The 19,924-nt window shown below is 44.4% G+C and overlaps 1 protein-coding gene across 1 annotated transcript in view; it reads right to left on the bottom strand.

Annotated features, from left to right (window-relative positions):
- LOC126187653 (solute carrier family 15 member 1-like) overlaps positions 1 to 19,924 on the bottom strand; it is a 215,621-nt gene that overhangs the window by 45,591 nt on the left and 150,106 nt on the right. Inside the window, exons 8-11 of the mRNA XM_049928863.1 lie at positions 14,836 to 14,918; positions 8,341 to 8,520; positions 7,983 to 8,231; positions 3,220 to 3,444 (exon numbers count right to left, since the gene is read on the bottom strand). Of these exons, the coding sequence (XP_049784820.1) occupies positions 3,220 to 3,444; positions 7,983 to 8,231; positions 8,341 to 8,520; positions 14,836 to 14,918 (737 nt within the window). The remainder of the gene's footprint in view (positions 1 to 3,219; positions 3,445 to 7,982; positions 8,232 to 8,340; positions 8,521 to 14,835; positions 14,919 to 19,924) is intronic.

The raw sequence follows: 19,924 nt of genomic DNA on the forward strand, positions 1-19,924 counted from the left end.
GATCGGAGCGTGGAGTGTCAGATCCTTTAATCGAGCTGGTAGGTTAGAAAATTTAAAAATGGAAATGGATAGGTTTAAGTTAGATGTAGTGGGAATTAGTGAAATTCGGTGGCAGGAAGAACAAGACTTCTGGTCAGGTGCATACAGGATTATAAATACAAAATCAAGTGGTGAATATGGAGTGGGGGTAAGAAATGAAGGAGGAGGCCACCTGGTAGAATCTTGCACAGAGCATAACTTAATCATGGCTAGTATTTGGTTCAAGAATCATGAAAAAAGGATGTATACACGGAAGAGGTCTGGAGATACTGGAAGGCTTCAGATAGATTATAGAATGGTAAGGCAGAGATTTAGGAACCAGGTTTTAAATTGTAAGACATTTCCAGGGGCAGATGTGGACTCTGACCATAATCTGTTAGTTATGCACTGTAGATTAAAACTGAAGAAAATAAAAGGTGGGAATTTAAGGAGATGGAACCTGGACAAAATGACAGAACCAGAGGTTGTAGAGAGTATCAGGAAGAGCATTAGTGAACTGAAGACCAAAACACAACAAATACTTTGAATACAGGATATGTAATATAAACAAGAATATCAAGTAAAAGAGTACAAGAAACCACAGTTGTTTTTTTATTACTAGAAGAAGAAAACAACTTTATAAGGGGACGATCCCAGACAGACGCCACTTTCACGGTTGAACAGATAGCAGAAAAAAGAAGGGAGTATAACCTTGAAAATCATATTGCTTTCATTGGTTACGAAAAATCATTCGACCGAGTCACTAGCGAACATTTATAGGAAATCACGACTCAGGAGATATCAGAGTCACTTAATTAAAGTACTAAAATATATGTGCGCGGTCCAGTGCATAATTGTGGCCATCGCTTATGTTCGATGACAATGTGCAGTAACCACTCACAGGCGGCAGATGGCAGCACTGCCAGTGGCTGGTAAATAAAGTCTGTAGTTTGGATGTCAAGGTCGAATGTGCTGCAAATGGCCAAGTACCCCTTGTCGGCCATGTCTTGGCTGTCTTTCATATGTTGTTGTAAATATTGTGCGCTCCACGCTGTTTGCTGCATCTAACTGCATGCTGAGTAGTTGTCTGTTTAACAAGTCATCATTATTTGGTTTTACAGCCATAGTTTTTCTGCTTTGTGCTTTACGCGTTTTGCTGTGCGAGTGGGTGAACTTATTTTCACTTTTATATGATTCGGAATTATACCTTCGTCTTAACATCAACAAAAGCAAAACAAGGATAATGGAATGTAGTCGAATTAAGTCGGGTGATGCTGAGGGAATTAGATTAGGAAATGAGACACTTAAAGTAGTAAAGGAGTTTTGCTATTTGGGGAGCAAAATAACTGACGATGGTCGATGTAGAGAGGATATAAAATGTAGACTGGCAATGGCAAGGAAAGCGTTTCTGAAGAAGAGTATAGATAAAGTGTCAGGAAGTCGTTTCTGAAAGTATTTGTATGGAGTGTAGCCATGTATGGAAGTGAAACATGGACGATAAATAGTTTGGACAAGAATCGAATAGAAGCTTTCGAAATGTGGTGCTACAGAAGAATGCTTAAGATTAGATGGGTAGATCACATAACTAATGAGGAAGTATTGAATAGGATTGGGGGGAAGTTTGTGGCACAACTTGACCAGAAGAAGGGATTAGTTGGTAGGACATGTTCTGAGGCATCAAGGGATCACCAATTTAGTATTGGAGGGCAGCGTGGAGGGTAAAAATCGTAGAGGGAGACCAAGAGAATAAAATGAATCTTTCACAAAAGCTGCAGGGTTATTCACATTATAGAAAATATGGAGATAAAACTTTAAAAGAAAAACTTGAAAGTGATTTTCCAGATGACTCGACAATATAATTAAATAAAAATAGTAACACGTAGAACTAAGCAACATAGAAAATAGATATAAGCAACTTATGATCCAGACTGTTAAGATAAATACCCTCTGTAAAAAAGCATATCATACTTTGTGAAAAACTGTAACATTTCTCTGTTGACTATGTCTAAAAACTTCTTTGGAACTGTTTGTTTATGTAAGGTCTTTGTACTCGATATATAGACCCTACTGCGCATAGAAAATCGTGTATCATGTATGTGTGAGAATCTGCATAAAATTGACCTAAGAAAATGTAAGTCCAAGTTCTTCCAAATTTCGTTGATAATTATACATAAAGATCAACTCAGCTAAAATAGCGCATTTTTTAAAGTCAGAAGTGCAGAGCAGAACCATACACGTCAAAAACATTACAAAAACTGGCATAGTACGCAAAGAAAAACTAACTTTAAAACGGAAATCATTTTCCAGAACGTGTCGTGTAAAATGTAAATAAAAGAAAATCTTGAGTGGTTGCAGAAAAATTATTTATGAACAAACCCATTGTTTTCACAGTTGCAGGCTTTCACAAACCATTTCTACTAGATCAAATCAGCTCTAAAGTTTTGTTTTGTAAGAAATTCGGTTAATTTAATATGTAACTGAAAAAAATATTTTGGAATACAGGCGAATGTACTGCTAAAATATTAATACGTCCTTACTAAATTTCAACAAGTTAATTGCACATTACATAGGTCTTTTAAATATTTTTTAACAAAATTATGTGGAATGAGTCAGTTTACAGGATATTTCTACATGATTAGTTTCAGCAGTGGTTGCATGCTGCCCATTTACACGTAGCGGTACCTGAATTGCATACTGGCCTAAATTTAACATTAATAAACATATTATTTTCAATACTACTCTTGTCACTACATTTAAAGCTAAAGTTTTTTACTTATTTTTTTGTACAGGCTATCAGATTTTAAGAAAAATTTGACTATGGAGTAGAAGGAATTATCCAGAACAAATAATTTTTGGTTAGGTTTAAAACTTGATTTAGTAACTTTCAGATATTGTATTACATGGTAAATGATAAAAAAAATTAGATCCATATTGATCTTCTTTCTGAGCCACTGACTGCTTTAATAATAAGTACCAAAACATCATTTATTCATTTAGTGTTGCAGGTACAGACATTATTCTTTTCAAACTGTGATGGATTTCTTTAGCGAATATTTAACTGCGAAGCTGCAGTTAAAATGTCTAACTCGTTCAAGGGATTGTATCGAAGCACAAGGTTGTAAGTTCGGCCACACTGATTTCTTAATTTCTATTCTATCATGACACTAAAATGGGCACAAGGAATTCAGAAGGATAGCTTACCTGGTTTTCATACACAGTAATATTGTCATTAACCGGTTCACTACCATAAGAAAGTGTGACGTCGTATATGTTCTCTCCATGAACTCCCAAATGCAGTTCTTCCCAGGCGCCGTGAGCTGCTATATTCCTGGAGCCATAACCAGTAGTAACGTTGACGGCTTGGTCCAGAGTATTGAAAATCCTTACCTGGCCTTCACCAGCCTTTGGTACTACAGCGTAAGTCGGCTAAAACAGAATAAATTTAGGCTTGTACATTCACATTCGCTGCAGTTTTAGCGTAACATCAAACCGCTTAAGATGGTCTGTTTACGTCATATTCGCCATATTGTAGAAATAATTTGTTTTCACCAGTGGTATGCTGCAGACGACTGTGCTTCAACACACGCCAAACATTAAAACTCTTTCGACATGTAGCCTACATGTGTCGTAATCTCTAATCTGGCATCTTCATTAAGATAAATGGAATCCAAATTATCTGAGGAAGTTTTTTACTACTCTCGTACAAACTATCATCCACAACTCTTCGCACTTTTCTAAGTGAGAAATACACAAAAGAATCGCACCACCAAGGAGGAGATGTACGACCTAAAAGGAGGTTGGTAGGCGTGTTTCTACATCTGAAAGGTGACGTCTATTCAAATTTCGCGCCAGTCTCATAAGAGAGGCTTTAGTAGCGCCACTATGAGGATTCAAATCAGGTTTGCTTTAAATACACTCTGTAACGGTTGTGAGCATTAGTTACCTTTGAGACTGTAAATGGTGTGTTGATGTTAGTCAAGAACGCCAAGGCCACAAAGACGCCATTATCAACACTTCACAGAGTTTCAATGAGGTCGTGTAATGGGGTTACGAGGAGCTGCATATCCCTTCTGCGATGCTGCAGAAACACTTGGTAGGAATGTAGCCACTGTAGCCGATTGCTGGCATCGGTGGTCACGACGATGTTCGGTCGCAAGAAGACCAGGAAGACCCTCACTACCAAGAGGGAAGACCATCGTGTTCGGCGGTTGACTCTGGCGCATCGTCTGCAGCTGCAACTGCAGTCTGAACAGCAGATGGCACCGCAGTGACACAACGAGCTGTTAGAAATCGTTTACTTCAAGGACAGCTGTGAGCCAGACGCCGTGTAGTGTGCGTTCAACTGATCTCTAAACACCGCCATTTGCAACTTCAGTACTCTCAAGCGAGAGTTCATTGGAGGGCAGGATGGAGGTCTGTTATGTTTTCTGATGGAAACTACACTACTGGAAATGGAAAAAAGAACACATTGACACCGGTGTATCAGACCCACCATACTTGCTCCGGACACTGCAAGAGGGCTGTACAAGCAATGATCACACGCACGGCACAGCGGACACACCAGGAACCGCGGTGTTGGCCGTCGAATGGCGCTAGCTGCGCAGCATTTGTGCACCGCCGCCGTCAGTGTCAGCCAGTTTGCCGTGGCATACGGAGCTCCATCGCAGTCTTTAACACTGGTAGCATGCCGCGACAGCGTGGACGTGAACCGTATGTGCAGTTGACGGACTTTGAGCGAGGGCGTATAGTGGGCATGCGGGAGGCCGGGTGGACGTACCGCCGAATTGCTCAACACGTGGGGCGTGAGGTCTCCACAGTACATCGATGTTGTCGCCAGTGGTCGGCGGAAGGTGCACGTGCCCGTCGACCTGGGGCCGGACCGCAGCGACGCACGTATGCACGCCAAGACCGTAGGATCCTACGCAGTGCCGTAGGGGACCGCACCGCCACTTCCCAGCAAATTAGGGACACTGTTGCTCCTAGGGTATCGGCGAGGACCATTCGCAACCGTCTCCATGAAGCTGGGCTACGGTACCGCACACCGTTAGGCCGTCTTCCGCTCACGCCCCAACACCGTGCAGCCCGCCTCCAGTGGTGTCGCGACAGGCGTGAATGGAGGGACGAATGGAGACGTGTCGTCTTCAGCGATGAGAGTCGCTTCTGCCTTGGTGCCAATGATGGTCGTATGCGTGTTTGGCGCCGTGCAGGTGAGCGCCACAATCAGGACTGCATACGACCGAGGCACACAGGGCCAACACCCGGCATCATGGTGTGGGGAGCGATCTCCTACACTGGCCGTACACCACTGGTGATCGTCGAGGGAATACTGAATAGTGCAGGGTTCATCCAAACCGTCATCGAACCCATCGTTCTACCATTCCTAGACCGGCAAGGGAACTTGCTGTTCCAACAGGACAATGCACGTCCGCATGTATCCCGTGCCACCCAACGTGCTCTAGAAGGTGTAAGTCAACTACCCTGGCCAGCAAGATCTCCGGATCTGTCCCCCATTGAGCATGTTTGGGACTGGATGAAGCGTCGTCTCACGCGGTCTGCACGTCCAGCACGAACGCTGGTCTAACTGAGGCGCCAGGTGGAAATGGTATGGCAAGCCGTTCCACAGGACTACATCCAGCATCTCTACGATCGTCTCCACGGGAGAATAGCCGCCTGCATTGCTGCGAAAGGTGGATATACACTGTACTAGTGCCGACATTGTGCATGCTCTGTTGCCTGTGTCTATGTGCCTGTGGTTCTGTCAGTGTGATCATGTGATGTATCTGACCCCAGGAATGTGTCAATAAAGTTTCCCCTTCCTGGGCCAATGAATTCACGGTGTTCTTATTTCAATTTCCAGGAGTGTAGTTCTGCCTCGGTGCCAGTGATGACAAGTTAAGGGCCGCAACCAACATGTCTGCGTGCTAGAGACGCCTACACCTGTAGTTATGGTCGGAGGTGCGATTTTGTATGACAGCTGGAGCACTCTCATGGTTATCCTACGTACCATGACTGCAAATTTGTACGTTACTCTGGCGATTCGACCTATTGTGCTGCCATTCATTAATACGAGGCGTGTTTTTTAAGCAAGGTCCGTTTTGTTGTAGACACTAGTAGTTCGCGCGCATACCGCAACGAGCGCGTGTGTTGTGTACCGGCATGCCTCGGGAACAACTGTGCTCAGTTTCAGCTCTGTAGCTAACCTGTACGGTTCTGATCTGTGCTTTCAAAATGTTTAAGACTATCAACTCGCCCGCCGCGTGTGAGGTTCGCTCAGTGATACGATTTATGTCAGCAAGGAACCTGTCTGCGGCAGAAATTCATCATCAGATTTGCGATATTGTTACGAGTGAAAGCAAAGTGCGTAAGTGGATACGAGAATTCAAAAATGGCCGTGACAACGTCCATGATGAGGACCGCTCCGGTCGCCCTTCTTTGATTACAGACGATTTGGTGGCTTCAGTTGAAGCGAGCATTCGTGAGAACAAGCGCTTCACAATAACAGGTCTCTGAAACGAATTTCCTGACGTGTGCTTTACAACATTGTTTCTGAACACCTAAAGTTTAGGAAACTGTGCTCCCATTGGCTCCCGAAACTCCTAACAGAGGACCACAAAAACCAAAGATTTGTGTGTGCAATGAAGTTCTTGACTCGTTATCACGAAGAAGGTGATGGCTTCTTGAGTCAGACCGTAACTGGAGACGAAGCATTGGTTTCGCATATCACGCCAGAATCGAAGCAACAGGGCTTGGAATGGAGACACATACACTCGCCTGTAAAAGTGAAGGCCAAACAGACTCTGTCCCAGCGCAAAATCATGGCGTCGATGTTTTGGGATATGCATGGTGTTTTGTTGCTCGACTTCATGCAATGCGGAACCATTATCAATGCAGAAGCATACTGCCAAACCCTGAGAAAGCTATGCAGAGGGATTCAAAACAAAAGACGCGGCATGCTGACAAAGGGAGTTGTCCTTCTCCATGACAATGCAATACCTAACACTGCAGGTCAGGCCCATGGTTTATTGGACAGTTTTGGGTGGGAAGTCTTAGACCACCCATCCTACAGCCCTGATCTTGCGCCGAGCGATTACGATCTGTTCCTCCACCCCAAACAACACCTCAGTGGCAACCGTTACAATGATGACGACGACGTGAAAACGGCAGTGAACTCTTGGTGATCGGAGCAGGCGGCACGTTTTTATGAAGAGGGTATTTTAAAATTGGTTGAAGGGTATGATACGTGTTTGAGCAAACTTGACAAATATGCCGAAAAATAGAGTGAAGTATGTACTTTCTGAAAATAAATTTACTTTTTTGAAATAACCTTTCGTTGTGTACTTATGTTCAAACGGACCTTACTTAAAAAAACACGCCTCGTAGTATTCAGTGGGTGCCTTCCGACTGGATAACTCTCGTCCGCATGCCACTGTAGTAACTTAACTTGCTCTACAGAGTGTCGACAAGTTGCCTTGACCTGCTCTATCACCAGATCTGTCTCCAGTCGAGCACATACGGAGCATCATCAGACGACAACTCCAGCGTCATCGACAACAACCATTAGCTGCCCTGTATTAACGACCAAGTGCAACAGGTAAGGAAACTGATTTCCGACACCTGTACAACACAATGTAGGTACGTCTGCATGCCTCCATTCATATTCTGGCGGTTACAACGGTTATTAATGTACACGCATTTCACATCTTCTATGTCTTATCCTGCGCTTACATTAACCTGTGATCTTGCAATGTTAATCACTTAAATAAGTTACCTAGACAAATGAAATCCCGAAATTTCATTACTCTACATTATTTGTTGGTGGTGCGATTTTATTTCGTCAGTGAAAGTAACTCTTTTGTGACTGGTATACGAAACACTTGTTTGCATTCACAAAACCTATAATTCACTATCTTTCTACAATATGAGAGAGTAATATAACTAACCTCCCAGTGCCAATAATATCTTACCTCCAACTGCAGTTCAACAACGGCAGCTATAACGAATGACAGCGCTCCAACGACTCCACCTACTCCAAGCCTTTGAAGCGGTTTTTTCAATAAGTTGCATTTACTGAACAGTGGATAGACGACAATTTCGAAGAGAGGAATAAAACACAGAATTAGCAAGGAATTAACCACTTGCATTTGGTCAGGTTTTAGTGCCCATGTGCCAAGTTCCCCATTCATTCTCGTAGCTTGAAATGTCCAGGTTGAACCCTAAAACAAGGCAAAAAAGTATGAAATCCACTTATGAAAACACAAATTATCCATTTGCAAGATAAGTGTTGTAATCAGATAGCGGAACGATGTCCTCTGAAACTCATACCTGCTGGTCGAAGAGTGCCCAAAACACAGGGAGAGGCAAGTAGAGAAAGAGCACTCCAAGAGCAGCCTTTATGCCATCGATTGTCTTCTTGTCATATTTATCGTCCGCGTAGTACAGCCAATGCTCGCGGTTTTCACCTTTCTTCTCACGCTTCAGTTTCCGCTTCCGAGAAAGAGCATGCTGCGACAGGTAACATTGTTAGTAGGAAAAATAATCGATGAATGTTTCTGTTCAGTGGCATTAACAAGAGTCGTTAGTGGTAATTCCACTGACTACAAAGATACTTATCAAAGAATATTGAAAGTCATTATATCTATTGTGGATGACGTGCTGCAACTGAGATCTCAATTGGCGGCTTTTGTAGGTACGCCAACGACCTTGCCGCAATGGTAACACCAATTCCCACCAGATCAGCGATGTTAGGCATTGTTGGCAAGTGGGGCACACTCATTCTTTGTGATGCCAATTGAGGAGCTACTATACTGGTGTCCATAATTAAAGCAACAAACCGCTATTTCCCCGTCCTGTGTCTAAGTCACGATATACACTCCTGGAAATTGAAATAGGAACACCGTGAATTCATTGGCCCAGGAAGGGGAAACTTTATTGACACATTCCTGGGGTCAGATACATCACATGATCACACTGACAGAACCACAGGCACATAGACACAGGCAACAGAGCATCCACAATTTCGGCACTAGTACAGTGTATATCCACCTTTCGCAGCAATGCAGGCTGCTATTCTCCCATGGAGACGATCGTAGAGATGCTGGATGTAGTCCTGTGGAACGGCTTGCCATGCCATTTCAACCTGGCGCCTCAGTTGGACCAGCGTTCGTGCTGGACGTGCAGATCGCGTGAGGAGACGCTTCATCCAGTCCCAAAATGCTCAATGGGGGACAGATCCGGAGATCTTGCTGGCCAGGGTAGTTGACTTACACCTTCTAGAGCACGTTGGGTGGCACGGGATACATGCGGACGTGCATTGTCCTGTTGGAACAGCAAGTTCCCTTGCCAGTCTAGGAATGGTAGAACGATTGGTTCGATGACGGTTTGGATGTACCGTGCACTATTCAGTGTCCCCTCGACGATCACCAGTGGTGTACGGCCAGTGTAGGAGATCGCTCCCCACACCATGATGCCGGGTGTTGGCCCTGTGTGCCTCGGTCGTATGCAGTCCTGATTGTGGCGCTCACCTGCACGGTGCCAAACACGCATACGACCATCATTGGCACCAAGGCAGAAGCGACTCTCATCGCTGAAAACGACACGTCTCCATTCGTCCCTCCATTCACGCCTGTCGCGACACCACTGGAGGCGGGCTGCACGATGTTGGGGCGTGAGCGGAAGACGGCCTAACGGTGTGCGGGACCGTAGCCCAGCTTCATGGAGACGGTTGCGAATGGTCCTCGCCGATACCCCAGGAGCAACAGTGTCCCTAATTTGCTGGGAAGTGGCGGTGCGGTCCCCTATGGCACTGCGTAGGATCCTACGGTCTTGGCGTGCATCTGTGCGTTGCTGCGGTCTGGTCCCAGGTCGACGGGCGCGTGCACCTTCCGCCGACCACTGGCGACAACATCGATGTACTGTGGAGACCTCACGCCCCACGTGTTGAGCAATTTGGCGGTACGTCCACCCGGCCTCCTGCATGCCCACTATACGCCCTCGCTCAAAGTCCGTCAGCTGCACATACGGTTCACGTCCACGCTGTCGCGGCATGCTACCAGTGTTAAAGACTGCGATGGAGCTCCGTATGCCACGGAAAACTGGCTGACACTGACGGCGGCGGTGCACAAATGCTGCGCAGCTAGCGCCATTCGACGGCCAACACCGCGGTTCTTGGTGTGTCCGCTGTGCCGTGCGTGTGATCATTGCTTGTACAGCCCTCTTGCAGTGTCCGGAGCAAGTATGGTGGGTCTGACACACCGGTGTCAATGTGTTCTGTTTTCCATTTCCAGGAGTGTAATCACACAAATTGTCAGCCAGATGTCCCGTACGATAGTGTTGTGCACAGAAGACGGCATTCCGTTCAACGGACAACCATGTCAACGATGACGTTTGGGCAGCTTTGAGACGAAGTAGTATTTGCCGGATAGCCCCACATCCACAATCCCTGTGTACAGTCACAGACGGTGCAATGTGGCACAGAGAAGGTGCCTAACTGACTCTCTGCTGTTGATGGCTATAGGAAGAAAGGAAGCACGGTAGTCGCAAACTGATGGGGCCCGATGGCTTAATGTGAATCGTTCTGTTGTATCTCGGATGTGGCGGCAGAGACCGAAACTGTATCCTGAAGAACAGGGCAGGTACGACCACGTGTGACTTCAGAACACAGGACCGCTATTTTGCTTTAAGGGCACGGCAGAACCGCCTCAAGACTGCATGGCAACTAGCATGTGAACTCGCAGCATCCACCGGACGTGTTGTCTCAGGGCAAACGGTGTGCAGAAGGCTTCGGCAGAGTGGCCTTAATTGTCGGAGACCTGCTGTGTGTCTACCTCTGATGCTCCTTCACAGAATGGAACGACTAGAGAAGAGTCTTCAACATGACACCTGGACGGTACATCAATGGGCCAATGTTGTTGCCATAGATGAGCCCCGATTTAGTCTGGAGAGTGATTCTCGACTGATTCGCACTGGAGGAAACGTGGAACACGATTCCGGAACCCAAACATTCTGGAAAGAGACCGATATCGTGGAGGATCCCTAATGGTGTGGGCAGGGATTGTGTTTACCACTCGAACCCCTCTTCATGTAACTGTAAGAATGAATCAGCAAGGTTTAAGTGCTGTCGTTTGCGATTATTGCGATGTGCTGTGGGCCCAGACTTCGCATTGATGGATGGTAATGCTCGACCTCATAGAGCATGGGTGGTTGATGTTTTCTTGGAAACGGAAGATATTGCACGCATCGCGTGGTCTGCTCGCTCTCCTGATTTGAATCCATAAAAGATGTCTGGAATGCACTAGGGAGACGGCTGGCATCACGACAGCAAATACCAACCACTCTCAAAGACTGAAGGGAGAATGGTTGTTTTTGCTTTAACATGAGACTGATAATAACATTCACAGCATGCCCCATCGTTGTCAGGCCTGTATTGCTGCTAGGGGTGGTCACATCTCATACTGAGCACATTAAACAGTTATCGGAATGTGTGTGTGGACCGATTAAGTTGGAAAAAACGAAGGACATTTTTGTCTACCATTATGAACGTTGCAGCTGTTTACGTTTTGTATTCTTTACATTGTTTCTACCTTACTGTCACCTGTCTATACTGCTTTGTGGCAAAATAAACCCAAACTTTCAAAATTTCTGTTTGTTACTTTAATTTTGGACACCAGTGTAGATGCAGCCCACGTCGTAAAAACTGACAACAGCTGGGAGAGCGGGCTGCCGACCATACACGCCCCCCCCTCCCCATTTCCACATCTAGTAACGCCTGTCGTCTGAGGATGGCATGGCGATCGGTCGGTTGCGTAGGGGTCTTCCGAAGCCAGTTCGGACGGAGTTTTTTTGTAGATGCAATATACAATTAGTCACTATTTGAATTTGATGCGATTTAATGTACTATCAAATAGTTTTTGAGCCACTGCAGGCATCTCAAAATGTGTGTGCGTGTAAGCAGGCAACATATACATTATTGGAATGAATTCGCAAAAGAGACCTCGAGACACTGCAATCACCACGACACTAGCTTCTAGCTGTAGACACACTTCGTCTTCAGGCCAGAAGTGGCCCATCCAGACCGTCCGACCGCCGTGTCATCCTCACTGAGGATGTGGATAGGAGGGGCATGTGGTCAGCACACTGCTCTCCCAGTCGTTATGATGGTTTTCTTTGACCGCAGCCGCTACTAATCGGTCGAGTAGCTCCTCAATTGGAAGCAAGAGGCTGAGTGCACCCCGAAAATTGGCAACAGCGCATGGCGGCCCGGATAGTCACCCATACATGTGCTGGCCACGCCCGACAGCGCTTAACTTCGGTGATCTGACGGGAACGTTTGTATCCACTGCGGCAAGGCCGTTGCCATTTCTAGCTATACGCGGTTAAGAATATAACGTTCCTGTAACACCTCCTCTGATGACAAGCCTGCAGCCGCTTGGAAACTACACTACCGGCCATTAAAATTGGTACACCAAGAAGAAATGCAGATGATAAACGGGTATTCATTGGACAAATATATTATACTAGAACTGACACGTGATTACATTTTCACGCAATTTGCGTGCATAGATCCTGAGAAATCAATACCCAGAACAACCACCTCTGGCCATAATAACGGCCATGATACGCCTGGGCTTGAGTGAAACACATCTTGGATGGCGTGTACAGGTACAGCTGCCCATGCAGATTCAACACGATACCACAGTTCATCGAGAGTAGTGACTGGCGTATTGTGACGAGCCAGTTGCTCGGCCACCATTGACCAGACGTTTTCAATTGGTGACAGATCTGGAGAATGTGCTGGCCAGGGCAGCAGTCGAACATTTTCTGTATCCAGAAAAGCCCACACAGGACCTGCAACATGCGGTCGTGCATTATCCTGCTGAAATGTAGGGTTTTGCAGGGATCGAATGAAGGGTAGAGCCACGGGTCGGAACACATCTGAAATGTAACGTCCACTGTTCAAAGTGTCGTCAATGCGAACAAGAGGTGACCGAGACGTGTAACCAATGGCACCCCATTCCATCACGACGTGTGATACGCCAGTATGGCGATGACGAATACACGCTTCCAATGTGCGTTCACCGCGATGTCGCCAAACACGGATGCGACCATCATGATGCTGTAAACAGAACTTGGACTCATCCGAAAAAATGACGTTTTGCCATTCGTGCACCAGGTTCGTCGTTGAGTACACCATCGCAGGCGCTCCTGTCTGTGGTGCAGCGTCAAGGGTAAGCGCAGCCATAGTCTCCGAGCTGATAGTCCATGCTGCTGCAAACGTCGTTGAACAGTTCATGCATATGGTTGTTGTCTTGCAAACGTCCCCATATGTTGACTCAAGGATCGAGATGTGGCTGCACGATCCGTTACAGCCATGCGGATGACATGCTTGTCATATCGACTGCTAGTGATACGAGGCCGTTGGGATTCAGCACGGCGTTCCGTATTACCCTCCTGAACTCACCGATTCCATATTCTGCTAACAGTCATTGGATCTCGACCAACGCGAGCAGCATTGTCGCGATACGATAAACCGCAATCGCGATAGGCTACAGTCAGACCTTTATCAAAGTCGAAAACGTGATGGTACGCATTTCTCCTCCTTACACGAGGCATCACAACAACGTTTCACCAGGCAACGCCGGTCAACTGCTGTTTGTGTACGAGAAATCGGTTGGAAACTTTCCTCATGTCAGCACGTTGTAGGTGGCGCCACCGGCACCAACCTTGTGTGAATGCTTTCAAAAGCTAATCATTTGCGTATCACAGCATCTTCTTCCTGTCGGTTAAATTTCGCGTCTGTAGCACGTCATCTTCGTGATGTAGCAATTTTAATGGCCAGTAGTGTAGATAATGGTACAATAAGTAGCATCAAATTCAAAAAGCGATTATTTGCATACACTGAGGTGACAAAAGGGATGGGATACCTCCTAATATTGTGTGGAACCTACTTTTGCCCGGAGTAGTCCAGCATCTCGACGTGGTACGAACTCCACAAATCGTTGGAAATCTCCTGCAGAAATATCGAGCTATGCGGCCTCTATAGCTGTCCATAATTGCGAAAGTGTTGTTGCTGCAGGATTTTGTGCACGGAGCGACCTGTCTATCATGTCCCAAGTCGGACGATCTGAAGTGCGAAATGATTCGCTCGAATTGTCCAGAATGTTCTTCAAATCAATCGCGAACATTTATGGCCTGGTAACATGGCGCATTGTCATCCATAAACATTCCACCGTTGCTTGGGAACATGAAGTCCATATATGGCTGCAAGTGGTCCCCAAGTAACTGAATACAGCCATTTCCAGCCAGTGATCGGTTCAGTTGGACCATAGGTCCCAACCCATTCTATGTAAACACGGCTTACACTATTACGGAGTCACCAACAGCTTACACAGTGCCTTGTTGACAACTTGGGTCCATGACTTTTGTAGTACATTATATAATAAAGTTCTGCGTTTTTTGGAAGTATGCTTCGTAATGGTCTCAGTTGCCACTGTCAATTTTCATTGCATCTAGGTGTTTAAGTCGGAATATTTTCCAACGTTCCAGAATTAAGTATGTCGTGTTTACATTTTTATTACTACTGGTTAAATTATATGAAGAAATACAGCGACCAGCTAACATGTAGGCCTAACTGTATTACGCCAACGGAAGGCGGAAGAAATCACTAAACGTGTCTTGGAATAGATAAAATTAAAAAATGGGTAGTTGCTTCATTTCTCCGAGTACTGAGTGGTATTCCATGCGAGATGAAGTAAAATTACTCTCTCTCATTTTCAAAGGCAATTAAAAAGCTGTTAGAGAAATTAATACAATTGTACTTACATGAATACATTTTACTGTTTCAGAAAGAACATTTCCCTCAGCTGCTTTTATTTTGTACATTGGTTTTCCAGCGACAAAGAATACTGAAACAATAAAATTCTAAGCGTCATTTACATATCTGACTTATCTCATCCTTGATATTATACATACGTAATTACAGTATAAATACTAACCTATGAAACACAAGTACAAGCTGTACTATAGCTTTCTGTCTTTATCCTATTCAAAAATGGTTCAAATGTCTCTGAGCACTTACGGTACTTAACATCTGTGGCCATCAGTCCCCTAGAACTTAGAACTACTTAAACCTAACTAACCTAAGGACATCACACACATCCATGCCCGAGGCAGGATTCGAACCTGCGACCGAAGCGGTCACGCGGTTCCAGACTGTAGAGCCTAGAACCGCACGGCCACAGCGGCCGGCCTATCCTGTTCACTTAAAAGTTTTAGAGTCATTTATATTTTATCTCATATTTCGTATCTTTAGCAGGAAATGAACATAATGTAATATTTTGCCAGTCTTAATTGTTTTGCTGCTGAATGTAACCTAAACAAATTCAATAAGCCAATTGCAACTGTAGCGAAGGGTACTTTGAATGAAGTCACTGAATGCAGCCTACAGAGACGCAACTTCGTGCACATAGAGTCCATCGACGAAGAAAAACTTTTAGTACATTATTGTCATTCTGAGGTATGCTTTCCGTACATCTCACGTGATTATTGCAAGCACTCTGTGCAAGACACCTAATTATTGAAACTGATTACTCTATCTAGAATTTATCTCCCCACGAGGCAGGGGAGAGTGTTATACACAGTGGGCAGAAACAGTCTGAAAACTTGTAAGGGTGTTGTAGGAAAGGTTGCGCTCATAAATAATTGTTAAGAAAAAATTCGATACGTTGCTCCGTTCCCGAATTAATTAGCATCAATGTTAGCCAATCGGGCCGTTGCGCTCGAAGATTCAAGCGGCCGCCGCATACAGTCAGTGTCAGTCGTTCGCATGGCGTAGATGATATCGCACGAGGCTGCTCAGCCTTTCACTTGGGGTCGATCCTTTACTACCGTCCTATGTCCCATTTTTGTATCGCTCTCCTGTCGGTTATAGGACACCAATCGAAGAACACATTTTGCGATGCCGTCTCGGGTGGGATTCTTGAATTTTCAGGTGCATCGGCCTCATTGGCTAAATTCCATGTTAATTAACTGTGAATCGGCGCAACCAATTTTTTTTCTTAAGGGGCTCCGGAACGCCCTATACTTGCAATGTTAAAATAACGCTTATAAATTACATCTTTCCTCACAAAGTATTTGAGGTAGGAAGTTGAACTTTTTACAGATTATTTATTGGAATATGGGCTACAACTTAACACAGGGATCTTACAAAATTTTAGTTCAGTTATTAAAGATGATTTTTTTTTCAATTGTAATGAAAATTCACAACATTTTTTTTGCAATTTTTTATTTATATATTCAAAAATATACAGTTTTTTGGAAAAAGGCTGTGTTAAATTATGCAGAAGGTACTGTGTAACATTTACTGAAAGTCTGAAACAAATATGTTTGGAAGATCCTTAGAAAACATGTAATTAGTATGAGAAAATAAAAGTTTTGGGAATCGAGCGACAAAGATTGGATTAACTTTTTAGTGCATTCCAGGTCCATAGGATGGATTATCTTCATCCTCTGCAAACTCCTCTCCAGCTTCCTCTTGTTCCTCCTCCTGTTTACTCTTGCTTGTATTTCTAGACTCTTTACAGCCCTGTCTGCAGCCCGAAGGCGTTCCTTGTCTAAAGCAAGCATCGCTCGTACCATCTTAGAACCTATCTTCATTCCCATATTTCTAAATACCTTGCACCTTATAATGTTGCCATCATTGAAAGTCGCAACAGCATCATACACACCAAAGTGAAGTGTTTCTATTCCAACAAATACAGTCTTGGGGATTCTCGACCATATAACACTATTTACACTTTCATTGGGGGTTTTGAGTTTTTCCGTGAATACACTTTTTCAACAGTTCAGGTGCTGCTAAGTCTCTGAAAATAGGTTTTATCACCTCCATTATGTACCTGATGAACACGGACGTTAATAATAACACCATTTGACAGCAGTTTAACAGCGCCACAGTGGGTCACGCCCATGTAGAAAACATTTCAAAAACAATTTAAAAATAGTTGTAGCCTTCGGAATTGAATAAATTATATATCTATTAAAAGGTAATAGTCTGCAGATTCAGAAAACACAAAAAAGTAAAAATTGAACTTTTCATGATTTTGAGCCTTTCCGGAGCCCCTTAACAATTTTTTCTCCGCACAAGCTACCCTGCAACAACCTTACACACTTTCAGACGTTTCTGACCACACTGTACAACATTTGGACTGTTAAGCCACGCTACGTTGGTATTACAGTATCTTGTACCTTGAAGCAGAAGAACATATTTTACCACGGGACGTGTGATACTTGCAAATGAACCAAATTTCATTAGTGTCTCTGCACTGTTACCTGTCAGAAAAATGGAAATTTGTGTTCTACATTTACATTATACTCAGAAAGCCACCGAATGGTGTGTGGCGGAGGGTACTTTCGGTACCACTATCTACATCTACATCCATACTCCGCAAGCCACCTGATGGTGTGTGGCGGAGTGTACCTTGAGTACCTCTATCGGTTCTACCTTCTATTCCAGTCTCGTATTGTTCGTGGAAAAAAAGATTGTCGGTATGCTTCTGTGTGGGCTCTATTCTCTCTGATTTTATCCTCATGGTCTCTTCGCGAGATATACGTAGGAGGGAGAATATACTGCTTGACTCTTCGGTGAAGGTATGTTCTCGAAACTTCAACAAAAGCCCGTACCGAGCTACTGAGCGTCTCTCCTGTAGAGTCTTCCACTGGAGTTTATCTATCATCTCCGTAACGCTTTCGCGATTACTAAATGATCCCGTAACGAAGCGCGCTGCTCTCCGTTGGATCTTCTCTATCTCTTCTATCAACCCTATCTGGTACGGATCCCACACTGCTGAGCAGTATTCAAGCAGTGGGCGAACAAGTGTACTGTAACCTACTTTCTTTGTTTTCGGATATTTCCTTAGGATTCTTCCAATGAATCTCAGTCTGGCATCTGCTTTACCAACGATCAACTTTATACGATCATTCCATTTTAAATCACTCCTAATGCGTACTCCCAGATAATTTATGGAATTAAGTGCTTCCAGTTGCTGACCTGCTATTTTGTAGCTAAATGATAAGGGATCTATCTTTTTATGTATTCGCAGCACATTACACTTGTCTACATTGAGATTCAATTGCCATTCCCTGCACCATGCGTCAATTCGCTGCAGATCCTCCTGCATTTCACAACAATTTTCTGATCCCTCCAACCCTGTTCCACTAGCGAATAGTGTGTTGGAAGAATGATTGTCGGTAAGCCTCTGTATTGGCTCTAATTTTGTTGAATTTTCTCCTCGTGGTCAATACGCGAGATGTATGTTGGGGGGGGGGGGGGGAAGTAATATGTTGTCTGACTCCTCCTGAAAAGTGCTGTCCCGCAATTTCAATTGTAAATCTATCCGTGATGCACAACGCCTCTCTTGTAACGTCTGCCAGTGGTGTTTGTTTACCATCTCCGTAACGCTCTCTCGCCAGCTAAACGATCCCGTGACGAAACGCGCCGCTCTTCGTTGGATCTTCTCTATCTCCTCTATCAGTCCTACCTGGTAGGGATCCCAGATAGATGAACAATAGTCAAGAATCGGGCGAACAAGAGCCTTATAAGACACTTCTTTCGTGGATGAGTTACATTTCCTTAAGATTCTTCCGATGACTCTAAGTCTGGTGTCTGCTTTTCCCACTGTCTTATATGGTCATTCCACTTAAGGTCGCTCTGGATAGTTACGCCTAGATATTTTACGGCAGACACTGTCTCCAGATGTATGTTATCAATAGTGTAGCTGTGAAGTAGTGGATTTCTTTCCCTATGTATGCGCAAAATGTTAGATTTATTTACGTTTAGGGTCAACTGCCAGAGTCTGCACCATTCATCAATTCTCTGCAGGTCGTTCTGCAAATTCTTACTATCCTCTGGCGTTGCTACTTTGGAATAGCAACTGCATCATCTGCGAATAGCCTTAAAGAGCATCCGACGCTTTCTACTAGAGCATTCATATATACTGTAAACAGCTACGGTCCTATCACACTTCCCTGCGGTACACCGGATATTACCTGTCAGTTTCCAACAACTTATGTTTCAAAATGTATGTGACTTGTAATTGGTTTTTCATAACACTTTACTTAGCGAGGTGGCGCAGTGGTTAGCACACTGGACTCGCATTCGGGAGGACGACAGTTTAATCCCGCGTCTCGCCATCCTGATTTAGGTTTTCCGTGATTTCCCTAAATCGTTTCAGGCAAATGCAGGGATGGTTCCTTTCACAGGGCACGGCCGACTTCCTTCCTTAATCCGACGAGACGGATGACCTCACTGTTTGGTCTCTTCCCCCAAATCAATCCAAATCCCATTCATAATACTTTTTTTGTAACTGGATTTTACTTGCTGATTATTGTTGTGTAGAAAGCAATAATGTAACACACGATTAAATACAGAAGTGGCAAGATTTTCTTGATTGAAACGTTTTTAAATTTCAATAGAATATCTGTTTCTAGGAACATGATCATGTGTACCTTGGAACATGTTTTCATGACTGAAATAAATCCTAATTATTCGGAGTAAATTTTGTAATTTCAGAAAAAAACTGCAGCACTTAAAAAGTGAATTTCATAATTAAAAAATGGAATATGAAAACGTATTAAACTCTATGACAGGGTTGTGCATAGGTGGAAGTATGAAAAGTATACAAAGGTAAAACAACTCTCCCCTACCGAGCGAAGTGGCCCAACGAAAAGAAACTGGACGCCCATTCGGTAAATCTGAGTTCATACTAATTAGCGTGCATCACGATTTTGCTGATACGACCCAAGCAAATGCAGGATTGTCCGCTTGAAAATAACACAGCCGGTTTCGTCCAGGTCCAAACCCAACCAAGATCGTGTTCCGTCTCTAGTGACCTCTTCATCGATGGAAAATTGTACC

The sequence above is a fragment of the Schistocerca cancellata genome, chromosome 5, assembly GCF_023864275.1.
Source record: "Schistocerca cancellata isolate TAMUIC-IGC-003103 chromosome 5, iqSchCanc2.1, whole genome shotgun sequence".
NCBI lineage: Eukaryota > Metazoa > Arthropoda > Insecta > Orthoptera > Acrididae > Schistocerca > Schistocerca cancellata.